Source organism: Pseudophryne corroboree, chromosome 8 (genome assembly GCF_028390025.1).
Source record: "Pseudophryne corroboree isolate aPseCor3 chromosome 8, aPseCor3.hap2, whole genome shotgun sequence".
Taxonomy (NCBI): domain Eukaryota; kingdom Metazoa; phylum Chordata; class Amphibia; order Anura; family Myobatrachidae; genus Pseudophryne; species Pseudophryne corroboree.
Window position 1 is genome coordinate 480446726 of NC_086451.1, and position 16831 is coordinate 480463556.

The 16831-nt window shown below is 48.8% G+C and overlaps 1 protein-coding gene and 1 non-coding gene across 5 annotated transcripts in view; both read right to left on the reverse strand.

Annotated features, from left to right (window-relative positions):
- Positions 1 to 502: 502 nt before the first annotated feature.
- The window catches only part of ZNF711 (zinc finger protein 711), a 126469-nt gene continuing 110140 nt past the window's right edge, over positions 503 to 16831 (reverse strand). For all 4 annotated transcript variants that reach the window (XM_063938394.1, XM_063938395.1, XM_063938391.1 and 1 more), the window contains one exon: positions 503 to 4517. In XM_063938394.1, the coding sequence (XP_063794464.1) occupies positions 3340 to 4517 (1178 nt within the window). In that variant the 3' untranslated portion in view covers positions 503 to 3339. The remainder of the gene's footprint in view (positions 4518 to 16831) is intronic.
- On the reverse strand, positions 9991 to 10111 carry LOC134953793 (U5 spliceosomal RNA). Its single transcript, XR_010185785.1, has one exon. It is a non-coding gene; the product is annotated as a U5 spliceosomal RNA (small nuclear RNA).

The window sequence follows — 16831 nt, forward strand, 5'->3', positions numbered from 1 at the left end:
CCAAACCCAACCCACTTGTTGCTGTGTGGTCAGTAGCACAGCAAATGCCCTCCCCCAATAGGTTTCTGCTTTTTCAACTATTATTCTGTATCCCCAGGACTTGTCGGCTGAGCCAGTAATAAGGACACAGAGGAAACTACGACCATTGTGTCTCCTTTCAGCCCTCATTTGCAGCCTTCCCTAGCGAAACGCGTCGTACTCTACATAAGGCCTTTGTACTATAGTGGCAGCAGTACTCTGACGGAGAATATACGGTTATTAGTAACTGTGATGTGAGTGGATTATAGAGGATATTCCGTTTGCTGTAAGAAATCTACGGTGCTTGAAGTGACCATGAATAACGTCTAAGAATATTATCAATATACAAACACGTGGGTTATACAGGTTACTGTTCTGGCAATCAGTGGTAAAGTGAAGAGTACACTATCGGTAGATCTTTGCTGTACACTTGTGCTTCGTGTCGTCTCTAGTAGTCCGTCCGATACACCTCAAATCAAACAGGTGCGACGCAAGAGTTTCTCTTTATTTTCTGCTCATGGTGATGAGTTAACACATTAATAATCTCACGGTAACAGGAACAACATTCTTACAACATGTACAATCAGTTACAGCCACATAAGCCTGAGGGGGGGGGGGGGGGGTCTTCTAAGAGCTTTTTCTTTTGGGGGGAGGTAAAGTAAAAAAAAATGTATTTATAGAGGAGGACGTTTGACATTCACCATTAAATCTGTTTCTCTTACACCATTAAATCTGCTTCTCTTACTCCATCTGGGGGACACTGGCAATGATGGGGTGTAGCTAAACGCTATCCTCTACGCCCCGTCAACCCCCCTCTCAGCCAACCGGAAGTCTGTTTTAAACTTCAAGCATGTAGGAGACTCTGAACAAACAGACACTTAACTCGAGAAGGAACAAACGCAGAGCGTACAACAAGAGGGAGCGCAGTATCCTCCAGATGGAGTAAGAGAAATGGATTTAATGGTAAGGACCAAAAATCCTCTCTTCTCTCCTCCTATCCGGCGGATACTACCAGCCAAAGCTGCACCTATGGGAACGTACACTCAGCCAAAACTGTGCGCCAAACTTCTGCCCATAACGGGCATCTCAAGCTGCAGGCAAAGAGAACTTTTAAAATTTAGCAAATGTGTAAATGGAGGACGAGGTGGCCGCCCAACACAACTACTCCACCGACCGTGTCAAGCCATCCAAGAGGCGCTCACCGATCTGGTAGAATGAGACAATAATCCGTTCAGCGACCTGTTCTGAGATATACGCTTGACAAATGGTAGCTATGATCCTTTTGGCCACTGACTGTTTCATCGCTGGTCAACCTTGTTTGTGAGCATCATATGAGATGACAAGACTGTCCGTCTTCCTCTATCCATATAGCTCCTCAAGGCCCAAATCACATCCGGTAGTGAAAAGTCATCTTTACTACCTGAAGCTGAATTGTAGCGCAATGCTGGGATTACAATGTCCTGATTTAAGTGAAGCCTGGACACCACATTCAGCTTAAAAGAGGGGTCGGTTTGCAACGCTGCATGGTCCTTTTGGTAAACCAAGTATGGGGATCTACATGAAAGGGCCACTAATTTGGACACCCATTACAGAAGCAATGGCCAACAGAAAAGACACCTTCCAGAAGAGGAACCTGAAGTCCACATGCCAAGAGAAACGAGTTAAGGTCCATAATGCACCAACAGTGGAACATAAGGCGGTTAGACATGCAGCACAAGGAATGGTTATACTTCTGCAATAGAGGACAATTTCCTTTGGCTATGGTGGGGACAAGACCAGGCAGAAAAAACACCCAGCAACCCTTCTCCACTGCACACTGGACCTGCAAGCAGGACACAACCACCGAGGGGAGACTACTGCAAGCCACGAAAAAAACTCAAAAAGCTGCTCCTGTAACTTTCGCTGCTCACGCCATGGGCATATAAATCAATCTGACTTTCGATTGGCTGAGAGGGATGGACGGGATGTAGAGGGGATGACTTATCTACAACCAGGTTAGTTTGATGCGCCTGTTCCTCACGAAGACCTCTACACCAGGCCTGGTCAACCTGCAACTCTCCAGCTGTTGTGACACTACACATCCCAGCATGCCCTGCCAGAGTTTTAGCATTCCTTAATAGCAAAACTGCGGCAAGGCATGCTGGGACTTGTAGTTTCATAACAGCTGGAGAGCCACAGGTCAGCCAGGCCTGCGCTATACCCCCAGAAGGACAGAGAAACAAACTTCTGTGATGCCTTTATTTTAGTTTTGTGTACAAGAGTGCAAACAAGTCTCAACTTAACACAGATCTAAAAAGACCACATTCAAAAATACAAGTCATCATTAAAGGATATTTTCTTTCTTTTTTTATGAAATCGCTTGTTTAGTCTGAAGCCGTTTGGCCTGCAGCATGCGAACGCACGGCGCTATTTGTTAAAGGGATGCAAATTTAATTACGGGCGACTGTAAACTTGTGTAGTGGCAACACTGTAATGATTAAATACTGTATGGGTACGTCACAGCATGGATGTACAGACGGACTGATATAAATACTCCCACTAGCGGCCAGGGTGACGCTTAATGACCCTCTCCCGACACAAACCGCACTCGCAACAGACGTTTCATCAGAAATAAAAGTGCTACATTTTCATTACGGGTATAATCTTCCATCTATAGATATAACATTTATATATATTTTTAAGATAAAAAAAAAAAAAAAGCATCGGACTCATACATACATACATATATACACACACACACACATACATACATACATACAATATAACTTGTCCCTACCAAACAACATTCAATTGTAACACCAGATAAAAAGGGATTTTCTGTACACAATTTTGCTTTTCTAGCACCTTATCTTGTAGTATTTGACCTTCGTATTAGAAGACGGCTACTCGAAATACTGTATTATATAACACCGTGGCGTTAGCAGCTCTGTAAACGCTTTATAGAAATACTTTATACTCCATCCGATAATCGGACTTTTCGCCAGTAAAGCCCGGCAATATCCATAGCTCAGGTGGGCAGCCTGCTGCTGACCGGGCATGCTGGGACTTGTAGTTCCTCGGTTACAGGATCACAGGCTGCCCCTCTATCTCTCCCATCTGGAGTAGCAGTTATTTTCCATTCTCTGACCTTTGACTGGAACAAGGGTTCCTAGGAACAAGGCTTCCTGGCAAGAGGAATAACCCCTTCACTAATGAGGACTAAGCAACAAAGTGCAAATAAGAAGAATGAGGGGGAAGGGGGGAGCTGCCTTTCCCATCAGTGAAGGGGTTAACTGCGCTCTCTCGTACATTGTTGTTAACGAGGCACGTGTCCCTACGCAGTTACATCATCGCCTCTTTGTGGTGCCTCATTATATGCTGATTCTTTTCTGACGGCCGGCGGAATCCCTTTTTGCAAAAGTCGCAGCGGTGCGGGTAGTCTTTTGTGTGTATTGAGATGACGTGACGTTTAAATCCCGACGCGTCCGTCGTGCTGTACTCGCAATACTGGCACTGGTAGACCTTCTTCCCGCTGTGCGTTTTCATGTGCTTCTTCAGCTCCGGCTGAAGCCTGAACCCTCGCTTACATTTTTTACACTTGAAAGGCAAGTCCTTTGTGTGCAGCGAGAGGATGTGGCCGCTTAGTATAAACGGGTCGGAGGTTTTAAAGTCACAGTGTCGGCACTGGTGGATCTTTTTCCCCTTGTGCGACTCGCTGTGCTTCTTCAGTTCCGAGGGGCGGTGAAAGCCTTTCTCGCACACCTCACATTTGTGGGGGAAGTCCTTAGTGTGGACGGATATAATGTGCCGCTTCAGGTCGCTGGAGTTGGTGCTCTTGTGGTCACAATGGGGACACTGGTGCGTTTTGTGACCCTGAAAGAGCTCGGTGTGCCGTAACAGTTCCTTCTCGTCCGTGAAGGCCTGGGGGCACTGCTCGCACTTAAAGGGCAAGTCTGTCCCGTGGCGGCTTTTAATATGCGTTTTTAAGTTGGACTGATCAGCGCAGCGGAATTCGCAAAAATGGCACAAGTACGGCTTCTCGCCCGTATGTGTCCTCATGTGTTTCTTCAGCTCGGAAGGGTGTCTGAAGCCCTTTCCGCATTCAACGCACACGTGGGGGAAGTTCTTGCTGTGGACCGCCAGCAGGTGGCGGTTCAGAAGACCCTGCTCGGCCGTCTCGTAGTCACAGTATTTGCACTTGTGGAGTTTGGGTTCTTTGTCCCTCAGGATAAGCTTGTTGGAGCTGAGCGGGCTGGCCTCGCGGTACCTCCGGGTGTATTCTGTAAACTCGTGCGACTTGTCCATCTTGCTGCTCAGTTTGTGGCTCTCCAGGTGGTTGTGAAAACTCACCTTCTTGTTGGTGGTGAAGTCACAGTCCGTGCACTGGTATTTCTTCTTCATCATATGATCCGGGTGGTTCTTCATGTGTCTCTTCAGGAAACCCCGAGACTTGAACTTTTTCCCGCATATATGACAAGGGTACACCGTCAAAGGCTGGCCGTCCGGGCCGATAATGACAGCTGGAGGAAGAGAACAAAGCACAAATTGCTGCATTGTACGCTGAAGATGTAACATACAATAACGCGCACAGCTGGCTGCGGACTCCGGTAATTACTGCGGAGAGCACTGGCTTCCCGAGCACCTACACAAATTATTACTTCATTAGGACCACAGATCGCACAGTTGTGGTAAGACAAAGCAATAAGCTCTAGCAAATAAGGTGTGTGTAAGGACGAGCTCTCAGGACTAAAGGGATGAGAGCAAAGTAAATATACTAATTACCTCTCACACAGGTAAACAATACTAGGTGTTTCCTGCCCTAAATAAAATGAGTTAGATCCCAGTGCTGTGAGGTTATTTGAGATTCCCTGCCTCTGTCAGTGCCAGCCAGCGTACCCTACTGGCGCTAATGACAATTAAGTCTGGGGTATTCCTTTTCCTATCTAATAGACATGAAAAAACAGACACTCAACTGACTTTTCAAACAATTGAATACCCCGCTAAAGCTTGCAACCATATGATGCTTTCATGTAACCCAAACACCACTGACCTCATGATTACAATATATCTGTAGCAATATGCCCAAGGCTGGTCCCCACTAATATTCCAGCGGCCCAAGGCTGGTCCCCACTAATATTCCAGCGGCCCAAGGCTGGTCCCCACTAATATTCCAGCGGCCCAAGGCTGGTCCCCACTAATATTCCAGATGCCCAAGGCTAGTCCCCACTAATATTCCAGCTGCCCAAGGCTGGTCCCCACTAATATTCCAGCTGCCCAAGGCTGGTCTCCACTAATATTCCAGCTGCCCAAGGCTGGTCCCCACTAATATTCCAGCTGCCCATGGCTGGTCTCCACTAATATTCCAGCTGCCCAAAACTGGTCCCCACTAATATTCCAGCTGCTCAAGGCTGGTCCCCACTAATATTCCAGCTGCTCAAGGCTGGTCCCCACTAATAATCCAGCTGCCCAAGGCTGGTTTCCACTAATAATCCAGCTGCCCAAGGCTGATCTCCACTAATATTCCAGCTGCCCAAGGCTGGTCCCCACTAATATTCCAGATGCCCAAGGCTGGTCCCCACTAATATTCCAGATGCCCAAGGCTGGTCCCCACTAATATTCCAGCTGCCCAAGGCTGGTCCCCACTAATATTCCAGCTGCCCAAGGCTGGTCTCCACTAATATTCCAGCTGCCCAAGGCTGGTCCCCACTAATATTCCAGCTGCCCAAGGCTGGTCTCCACTAATATTCCAGCTGCTCAAGGCTGGTCCCCACTAATAATCCAGCTGCCCAAGGCTGGTCCCCACTAATAATCCAGCTGCTCAAGGCTGGTCCCCACTAATATTCCAGATGCCCAAGGCTGGTCCCCACTAATATTCCAGCTGCCCAAGGCTGGTCCCCACTAATATTCCAGCTGCCCAAGGCTGGTCCCCACTAATATTCCAGATGCCCAAGGCTGGTCCCCACTAATATTCCAGATGCCCAAGGCTGGTCCCCACTAATATTCCAGCTGCCCAAGGCTGGTCTCCACTAATATTCCAGCTGCCCAAGGCTGGTCCCCACTAATATTCCAGCTGCCCAAGGCTGGTCCCCACTAATATTCCAGCTGCCCAAGGCTGGTCCCCACTAATAATAGGATTTTGGTACTTACCAGGTAAATCCTTTTCTTTGAATCCATAGGGGGCACTGGAGTACTCTTGGGATATGGACGGGCGTAGCCGAACAAAGGCACTGAATATTTAAATTTAGGACTCTCCCCCCCCTCCATATCCCCGAGTACCTCAGTGTACTCTCTCAGTGTTTTTTACTGAGCGAACAGGAACTATATAGAGAGGTTGACAATGGAGAATACCTATAACATAACGGACAACCACAATGTTGACCCATAACCTTACTGTCAACTAAACAGTTGACACCATAACATTTGAACCAATCGGTGAAAATGTGTTACCATAAGCTCCTCTGAGCTTAATATCAATCAAGTAAAACTTGTTACCCTAAGCTCCCTTGAGCTTAAAACAACCCAGGTAAAACTGCTCTGGGTGGGCGTCCAGTGCCCCCTATGGATTCAAAGAAAAGGATTTACCTGGTAAGTACCAAAATCCTATTTTCTTTATCATCCACTAGGGGTCACTGGAGTACTCTTGGGACGTACCAAAGCTTCCCTCGTGGGCGGGAGAGCTGTTTGATACTTGTAACAGTAGGCAGGCCAAAGCTAGATGCTGATGGCGCCACCATTCATAACGTGTAAACGTGCACGGCTATGTAGCCGCGTCGTAGACGCTCCACGACCCGCTGGGTCTGACATTCCCACAGAACCTGTGGGATGAGCTATTACTGACGTAGGCGATTGTAACTTAGCCTTAAAGTAAGCCTGACTTGTAGTCATTATTATTATCCCACTGGATAATGTCTGCTGAGAAACTGGCTAACCCCAGTTGGCAGAATCACAGAGAACAAACAACGTATTGATATCACGTACTGTAGACATTCGGGACATATATAAACGCGTAATGCGTGTACCACATTCAGAATTCTAGAATGTGCTGTCCACACAGGAACCACTATTGGTATATTGATGTGAAGAATACGAAAGCGGAATTCGTCCGAAGATCTGCTTTGTCATGAGAAAACTCAAATACGGTGGCTTGGAATACAAGGCACCCAAATATGAAAACAAAACCCTTGCCGAAGCCAAGGCTAGAATAAAAATGTTTTCCAAAGTGAGAAACTTAATCCCCATTTGTTGTAAGGGTTCAAAATATGAAAACTGTAAGAAATCTGAACCCAACCTCAAGCCACCTGGCGCTGTAGGTGAGATAAATAGAATCTGAACTTTGGTGACACCTTGTATAACGGTGTGTACAGACGCAATAAAGACAAACGTCTTTGAAGATAAGTTTACTACACAGATACCTGCACCCTCCGTGCAAGTAAACGCAGTTTTCCATACCACCCCGTTTAACAGAATACGGATAACTTGAAGGATGATGTCGGAAACTTCCGAGGTTTACGACTTATGTAAGCACACGAAATTTTGTAATAATGAGCTGCCTTAAGCGGTCTACTAGCTCGTAACCTGGTTGGTATAACCGACACTGTAATGCTCTATTTCTTAAGAGGGCGGTTTGAACCCTCACCCCATCAACCGCAGCTGCGGTACATAGGTAATAGGTACATAGGTAACTATGGGTAAAAAAACGTTCCCTGATGTACCAGGTTGGACGTATTATGAGCGGCCCAAGATCGTGTGCAAGTATTCCTTGGAAATTCGAGAAGCAACTTCTCCGACACACATGAGATACCATCAGTATGACTGTGACGAACTGTCTTATGATCCGTTTTGACAACGGAGAGAGAGAGAGAGAGCAGCGGAAAATGGTGGAGCCAGATACACGATGCTGAATGACCACATGAATGTGAGAGACTCCACCGCCACTGCCCTTGTGATCTGTTGTTTTGTACACATACTGAGCTTTTGTAATTGTGGCGAGATACCATCATGTATACCTGAGGGTAACCCCCTTCTGTGGACTCACATATGAAACACCTCTGGATTTAATGTCCAGTTTTCAGGATCCAAATTCTGACGGGTGAGATCATCTGTCTAACAGATGTCCACTCACGGAATAATCTCTTGACATTTTCACATAATGGTGTTCTGAGCCATTGAGGATTGGAGTTACCTGCCGCATTGCCATGCGGCTTTTTTGTTCTCTGTATGCAACTGCCGTTGCGTTGTCTGACTGCCCGTGGTCAGACTGAAAGCGAAGCATGTAGTGCATTGTAAAATTCACGTAGTTCCAGGACATTTATCGACAGCAATCTATCGTGTTTTAGAACCTCTGTCGCTGATTTTTTGTAAACTACAACTCCTGAACCTCTGCGACTCTCGTCCAGACACCCTCGCCCCTCTGTGGGAACCGCGAGTGAAGGGCGGCGAACTAAATCGCTTTAAAACGCATTATTATCTTAACTAGGTGAATACACCAATGTACCGTTAGTGTGCGTGAATTGCACTAATTACTAGATGTACATTTGTTCTTGCTGGTGTAGTAGGTAAATGCTTTGAATTACCGTATTTATAATCTTACCTAGGAATTGTGAACGTGATCTGCCACCGCAGTATACATTAGTAGCGCAAGTTAGAGGAACTTTGTTGATACAGAGTTCTTATGAGCAGATCATCTAAGATAGAGAAACTCTGTTGCGACAGAGTTCTTATGTGAGATGAACTATCATCTTCCAACATCACTTTGGTAAATACCAGAGTATAAGAAACGGTAGACCTGAAATGGTTAATGGTTGTGGCGATTTGCAAACGCTAAAACCTGTGATGAACAAACCGGAATGGGTATATCTGCATTGTGCAGATCAAGTGCAAGTATGCAATTTTGTGGCTCCAATCTGCCAATACTAACCGCAGCAAATCTATTTTCAAACTGCAGTAAGTGACTTGCTGATTGAAACTGCGACGTAGCTGTATGGTTTTGTTACCCCAAACAGAGGGGAATAAGCAACCCTGACTCTGTTGTTGTACTACTGCCTGTATTATAAAGACAGCTGAAAACCCAGCAGAGACCAAATGACTACCTGCCAAACCGTTCGACTGAGGCAGTCATGTCCTTTAATTTGTAACTAGCTGAGACCTCCATGAGTTGAAGTCTGGAAACCCCGCAAAAGTAACATGTAAAGACGCGCTTCCACAATTGGAAAAGAGATCATCAAACTACTGGCTTGCTGACCGTAGCGTCCTGTCGTTACAAGGCGTGAGTGTTTTGTACCACCGCCTTGAAAAACTGAAGTCTAAAGGGATTAAACGCCGGCACAAGTATTCCGTTTTGATACTGGATGCGGTAATGGCTGAATATCAAATTTAGGACCAACAAGCTGTGGCCTTGTCGTGCTGAACTAGCGACGATGAAAAGTGAGAATCGAAGTACCGTCGTTAGAAGAGGCTTTACAGATATACTCTGCAGCTTCTTTTAACAGTAATGTCATTGTTTCCATACATAGTCTAGTGACCCAAATGTTTCTTGGGTCTTTATAATGTTTGACACAGACGCATTTACCAATGGCGGATGGCGTCATCTTGGAAACGATTAAATAGTGGTCAAAGTCTACTAAGTGTAACAATGGAGACATTGACTCACTGTAATTTATCAATGTATGTTGGCAACAACCCTGCACTATCTGAGTGCTGGTCTAATGTACCCTTCTCACTCGTAGTTATCGGTGTGAGATTTGACATAGAATCGTGCATTAAATTATAAGACCAGTTAAATAAACACTATGGTACCCAAAGGGAAATTGGCCCTTTGGAAAGACTGTCTTTTGTTAGAGCTGGCGGAATAACTTCCGAGACTCCGATGTTTATTTGAATTGCCATTAAAATAGGACTTGAAAATTATTTTTAGTCTGCGCTAGCCTTACTCGCTATGCAGACAGACACCACAATAGGCAACGGACAGCCATTGCACGCCTTATGACGTTATCATGTCATATATATATTTTATTGCTGAACAGCATATTAATATTAAACTCATGGTTGTTTCTCTCTACGGAAATCTTTAGTAAAAACCGAAAGATTTATTGGCTGTGAAGAGAAACCAGAGTAATCTTTATGTGAAAAGCAGTTCACATGGCATATGAAACCCGAACCAAATTCCTACTAACACCCCTGCGCCTCTGGTGGCTTAGAGATGTAGGGCAGGAATGTTCTAGAATTATGTAAAAATACAGTTTACATGGCTAACTTATGCTGACCAAAAATTCCCCCTAACACCCCTGCGCCTCTGGTGGCTTAGAGATGTAGGGCAGGAATGTTCCAGAATTACAAACTGGAAAACAACAGGAAGCATGGTTAAAATGGCCCCTTTGCCATGCTGACCGTGATAATCACAGAACAAATTACAAATGTTCCCGTGTTAATCTAGCCTATTATACAGTATAATCACAGGCCGGGTACAACACATGCTCTATGAATAAATATATATATATATTCCAGACATTAATATATTTATACAGCATCAATATAGGCTCAATAGCCTTTTTACAATGTTAATAACAGCCATTAATATATAGGCTCAAAAGCCTATTATACTGCTACATCACAGACAGTAATATAGATTTAATAGCCCATTACTATCAGGCCATCCTTATAAATATCTTATACATATATTTAACCTGGCAACTTCCACCGGGTCTCTTCCCCCCACCGTCTATGTACTGAGACTGAGAGAGCTGCGGCGGCCGACAGCCTTTGTCATCACCTGCACTGAGGTCTGCTGTGGCCGTTGTGAGGGCGCCTGAGTGGGGAGAGCAGCGGCGTGCCTGGAGCGCTTTCCACCGCTGGGAAACACGGACGCCGGACGGAGCGGCTGATAAATATGGTTTTCCCCCTGCTCTGCTGTGTCTGAGTGGGGAGAGCAGCCACGTGCTGTGCGGCCGGACGAAGCTGCGGCCGAACGGAGCGCTCACCGTCTTTGTCAGACCTTGTGCGGAGCGGCTGATAAATATGGTTTTCCCCCTGCTCTGCTGTGTCTGAGTGGGGAGAGCAGCCGCGTGCTGTGCGGCCGGGCGAAGCAGCGGCCGAACGGAGCGCTTACCTTGTGCGTAGCGGCTGGGCATAGCGCGTCTGAGCTCCCCCTGCTGTGCTGCCGGACGGAGCTCAGAATGAGCGCGAGGCATGTTAACCCCTACATAGCGGGGCGGCAGCCTGCGCTGACCGCCCCGTTCCCCAGCCTACCTTCCTTGCGACGCTGTAACTCCTGGCTGTGACGGGGCTTCTTGTGTGTAAGCTCCGTCCAGTTTCAGTGAAGTGAGTCATGGCTGTGACGGGGCTTCTTCTGTGTAAGCTCCGTCCAGTCTTCATTGATGTGACTCATGGTTGTTTCAGTGAGAGTCATTCTGTAGTCCTGGCTGCAACGGAGCTTCTTTGTGTAAGCTCCGTTCAGCTTTGTAGTCCTGGCTGTGACGGGGCTTCTATGTGTAAGCTCCGTCCAGCTCCAGTCAGCGTCCCAGTGATCTATGGCTGCGACGGGCTTCTTTTGTGCAAGCCCGTCCAGCTCTCTAGTCCTGGCTGCTCTTTTAGAAGCAGTGAGCTGTCTGTGGCTGTGAGGGTGCTCTTTGTGAGGACCGACACGCCATGCTGTCTGTGGCTGTGAGGGTGCTCTTTGTGAGGACCGACACGCCATGCGCTGCCCCTGCAGCGGCACTATCCCGGACCCATGTTTTTCCAGAAACTGGGAAGGGATGTGCTATGTGTAAAAATAAAAATTAAAAATCCAAGTGTGGGTATACCACAAGCCGATGTTCGTGCTGTGAGCACCGAAAAAACACTGAGAGAGTACACTGAGGTACTCGGGGATATGGAGGGGGGGGAGAGTCCTAAATTTAAATATTCAGTGCCTTTGTTCGGCTACGCCCGTCCATATCCCAAGAGTACTCCAGTGACCCCTAGTGGATGATAAAGAAATTCCAGCTGCCCAAGGCTGGTCCCCACTAATATTCCAGCTGCCCAAGGCTGGTCCCCACTAATATTCCAGATGCCCAAGGCTTGTCCCCACTAATATTCCAGCTGCCCAAGGCTGGTCTCCACTAATATTCCAGCTGCCCAAGGCTGGTCTCCACTAATATTCCAGCTGCCCAAGGCTGGTCTCCACTAATATTCCAGCTGCCCAAGGCTGGTCCCCACTAATATTCCAGCTGCCCAAGGCTGGTCCCCACTAATATTCCAGCTGCCCAAGGCTGGTCCCCACTAATATTCCAGCTGCCCAAGGCTGGTCCCCACTAATATTCCAGCTGCCCAAGGCTGGTCCCCACTAATATTCCAGCTGCCCAAGGCTGGTCTCCACTAATATTCCATAATATTCCAGATGCCCAAGGCTGGTCCCCACTAATATTCCAGCTGCCCAAGGCTGGTCTCCTCTAATATTCCAGCTGCCCAAGGCTGGTCTCCACTAATATTCCAGATGCCCAAGGCTGGTCCCCACTAATATTCCAGCTGCCCAAGGCTGGTCTCCACTAATATTCCAGCTGCCCAAGGCTGGTCTCCACTAATATTCCAGATGCCCAAGGCTGGTCCCCACTAATATTCCAGCTGCCCAAGGCTGGTCTCCACTAATATTCCAGCTGCCCAAGGCTGGTCTCCACTAATATTCCAGATGCCCAAGGCTGGTCTCCACTAATATTCCAGCTGCCCAAGGCTGGTCCCACTAATATTCCAGCGGCTCAAGGCTGGTCCCCACTAATATTCCAGCTGCCCAAGGCTGGTCCCCACTAATATTCCAGATGCCCAAGGCTGGTCCCCACTAATATTCCAGCGGCTCAAGGCTGGTCCCCACTAATATTTCAGCTGCCCAAGGCTGGTCCCCACTAATATTCCAGCTGCCCAAGGCTGGTCCCCACTAATATTCCAGCTGCCCAAGGCTGGTCCCCACTAATATTCCAGCTGCCCAAGGCTGGTCCCCACTAATATTCCAGCTGCCCAAGGCTTGTCCCCACTAATATTCCAGCTGCCCAAGGCTGGTCCCCACTAATATTCCAGCTGCCCAAGGCTGGTCCCCACTAATATTCCAGATGCTCAAGGCTGGACACCACTAATATTCCAGCGGCCCAAGGCTGGTCCCCACTAATATTCCAGCTGCCCAAGGCTGGTCCCCACTAATATTCCAGCTGCCCAAGGCTGGTCCCCACTAATATTCCAGCTGCCCAAGGCTGGTCCCCACTAATATTCCAGCTGCCCAAGGCTGGTCCCCACTAATATTCCAGCTGCCCAAGGCTGGTCTCCACTAATATTCCAGCTGCCCAAGGCTGGTCCCCACTAATATTCCAGATGCTCAAGGCTGGACACCACTAATATTCCAGCGGCCCAAGGCTGGTCCCCACTAATATTCCAGCTGGCCAAGGCTCGTCCCCACTAATATTCCAGCTGCCCAAGGATGGTCCCCACTAATATTCCAGATGCCCAAGGCTGGTCCCCACTAATATTCCAGTTGCCCAAGGCTGGTCCCCACTAATATTCCAGCTGCCCAAGGATGGTCCCCACTAATATTCCAGATGCCCAAGGCTGGTCCCCACTAATATTCCAGATGCCCAAGGCTGGTCCCCACTAATAATCCAGCTGCCCAAGGCTGGTCCCCACTAATAATCCAGCTGCCCAAGGCTGGTCTCCACTAATATTCCAGATGCCCAAGGCTGGTCCCTACTAATATTCCAGATGCCCAAGGCTGGTCCCCACTAATATTCCAGCTGCCCAAGGCTGGTCTCCACTAATATTCCAGCTGCCCAAGGCTGGTCCCCACTAATATTCCAGCTGCCCAAAGATGGTCCCCACTAATATTCCAGATGCTCAAGGCTGGACACCACTAATATTCCAGCGGCCCAAGCCTGGTCCCCACTAATATTCCAGCTGGCCAAGGATGGTCCCCACTAATATTCCAGTTGCCCAAGGCTGGTCCCCACTAATAATCCAGATGCCCAAGGCTGGTCCCCACTAATAATCCAGCTGCCCAAGGCTGGTTTCCACTAATATTCCAGATGCCCAAGGCTGGTCCCCACTAATATTCCAGCTGCCCAAGGCTGGTCCCCACTAATATTCCAGCTGCCCAAGGCTGGTCTCCACTAATATTCCAGCTGCCCAAGGCTGGTCCCCACTAATATTCCAGATGCTCAAGGCTGGACACCACTAATATTCCAGCGGCCCAAGGCTGGTCCCCACTAATATTCCAGCTGGCCAAGGCTCGTCCCCACTAATATTCCAGCTGCCCAAGGATGGTCCCCACTAATATTCCAGATGCCCAAGGCTGGTCCCCACTAATATTCCAGTTGCCCAAGGCTGGTCCCCACTAATATTCCAGCTGCCCAAGGATGGTCCCCACTAATATTCCAGATGCCCAAGGCTGGTCCCCACTAATAATCCAGCTGCCCAAGGCTGGTCCCCACTAATAATCCAGCTGCCCAAGGCTGGTCTCCACTAATATTCCAGATGCCCAAGGCTGATCCCCACTAATATTCCAGCTGCCCAAGGCTGGTCCCCACTAATATTCCAGCGGCTCAAGGCTGGTCCCCACTAATAATCCAGCTGCCCAAGGCTGGTCTCCACTAATATTCCAGCTGCCCAAGGCTGGTCCCCACTAATATTCCAGCTGCCCAAGGCTGGTCCCCACTAATATTCCAGCTGCCCAAGGCTGGTCTCCACTAATATTCCAGCTGCCCAAGGCTGGTCCCCACTAATATTCCAGATGCTCAAGGCTGGACACCACTAATATTCCAGCGGCCCAAGGCTGGTCCTCACTAATATTCCAGCTGGCCAAGGCTCGTCCCCACTAATATTCCAGCTGCCCAAGGATGGTCCCCACTAATATTCCAGTTGCCCAAGGCTGGTCCCCACTAATAATCCAGCTGCCCAAGGCTGGTCCCCACTAATAATCCAGCTGCCCAAGGCTGGTCTCCACTAATATTCCAGATGCCCAAGGCTGGTCCCCACTAATAATCCAGATGCCCAAGGCTGGTCCCCACTAATATTCCAGCTGCCCAAGGCTGGTCCCCACTAATATTCCAGCTGCCCAAGGCTGGTCCCCACTAATATTCCAGCAGCTCAAGGCTGGTCCCCACTAATATTCCAGCTGCCCAAGGCTGGTCTCCACTAATATTCCAGCTGCCCAAAGCTGGTCTCCACTAATATTCCAGATGCTCAAGGCTGGACCCCACTAATATTCCAGCGGCCAAGGCTCGTCCCCACTAATATTCCAGCTGCCCAAGGCTGGTCCCTACTAATATTCCAGCGGCCCGAGGCTGGTCTCCACTAATATTCCAGCTGCCCAAGGCTGGTCCCCACTAATATTCCAGCTGCCCAAGGCTGGTCCCCACTAATATTCCAGCTGCCCAAGGCTGGTCTCCACTAATATTCCAGCTGCCCAAGGCTGGTCCCCACTAATATTCCAGATGCTCAAGGCTGGACACCACTAATATTCCAGCGGCCCAAGGCTGGTCCTCACTAATATTCCAGCTGGCCAAGGCTCGTCCCCACTAATATTCCAGCTGCCCAAGGATGGTCCCCACTAATATTCCAGTTGCCCAAGGCTGGTCCCCACTAATAATCCAGCTGCCCAAGGCTGGTCCCCACTAATAATCCAGCTGCCCAAGGCTGGTCTCCACTAATATTCCAGATGCCCAAGGCTGGTCCCCACTAATAATCCAGATGCCCAAGGCTGGTCCCCACTAATATTCCAGCTGCCCAAGGCTGGTCCCCACTAATATTCCAGCTGCCCAAGGCTGGTCCCCACTAATATTCCAGCAGCTCAAGGCTGGTCCCCACTAATATTCCAGCTGCCCAAGGCTGGTCTCCACTAATATTCCAGCTGCCCAAAGCTGGTCTCCACTAATATTCCAGATGCTCAAGGCTGGACCCCACTAATATTCCAGCGGCCAAGGCTCGTCCCCACTAATATTCCAGCTGCCCAAGGCTGGTCCCTACTAATATTCCAGCGGCCCGAGGCTGGTCTCCACTAATATTTCAGCTGACCAAGGCTGGTCTCCACTAATATTCCGGCTGCCCAAGGCTGGTCCCTACTAATATTCCAGCGGCCCGAGGCTGGTCTCCACTAATATTTCAGCTGACCAAGGCTGGTCTCCACTAATATTCCAGAGGCCCAAGGCTGGTCTCCACTAATATTCCAGCTGCCCAAGGCTGGTCCCCACTAATATTCCAGCGGCCCAAGGCTGGTCCCCACTAATATTCCAGCGGCCCAAGGCTGGTCCCCACTAATATTCCAGCTGCCCAAGGCTGGACACCACTAATATTCCAGCGGCCCAAGGCTGGTCCCCACTAATATTCCAGCGGCCCAAGGCTGGTCCCCACTAATATTCCAGCGACCCAAGGCTGGTCCCCACTAATATTCCAGCTGCCCAAGGCTGGTCTCCACTAATATTCCAGCTGCCCAAGGCTGGTCCCCACTAATATTCCAGCGGCCCAAGGCTGGTCCCCACTAATATTCCAGCTGGCCAAGGCTGGTCCCCACTAATATTCCAGCGGCCCAAGGCTGGTCCCTACTAATATTCCAGCGGCCCAAGGCTGGTCCCCACTAATATTCCAGCGGCCCAAGGCTGGTCCCCACTAATATTCCAGCTGCCCAAGGCTGGTCCCCACTAATATTCCAGCTGCCCAAGGCTGGTCCCTACTAATATTCCAGCGGCCCAAGGCTGGTCCCTACTAATATTCCAGCGGCCCAAGGCTAGCCACATGTGACTGGAAAAGTGGTTGGCAGTGATGCTCTTTATCTTCTCCATTGTGATGTCTGGGGAAATAACATTTGCAGCCACTTCCAGATGTAAAG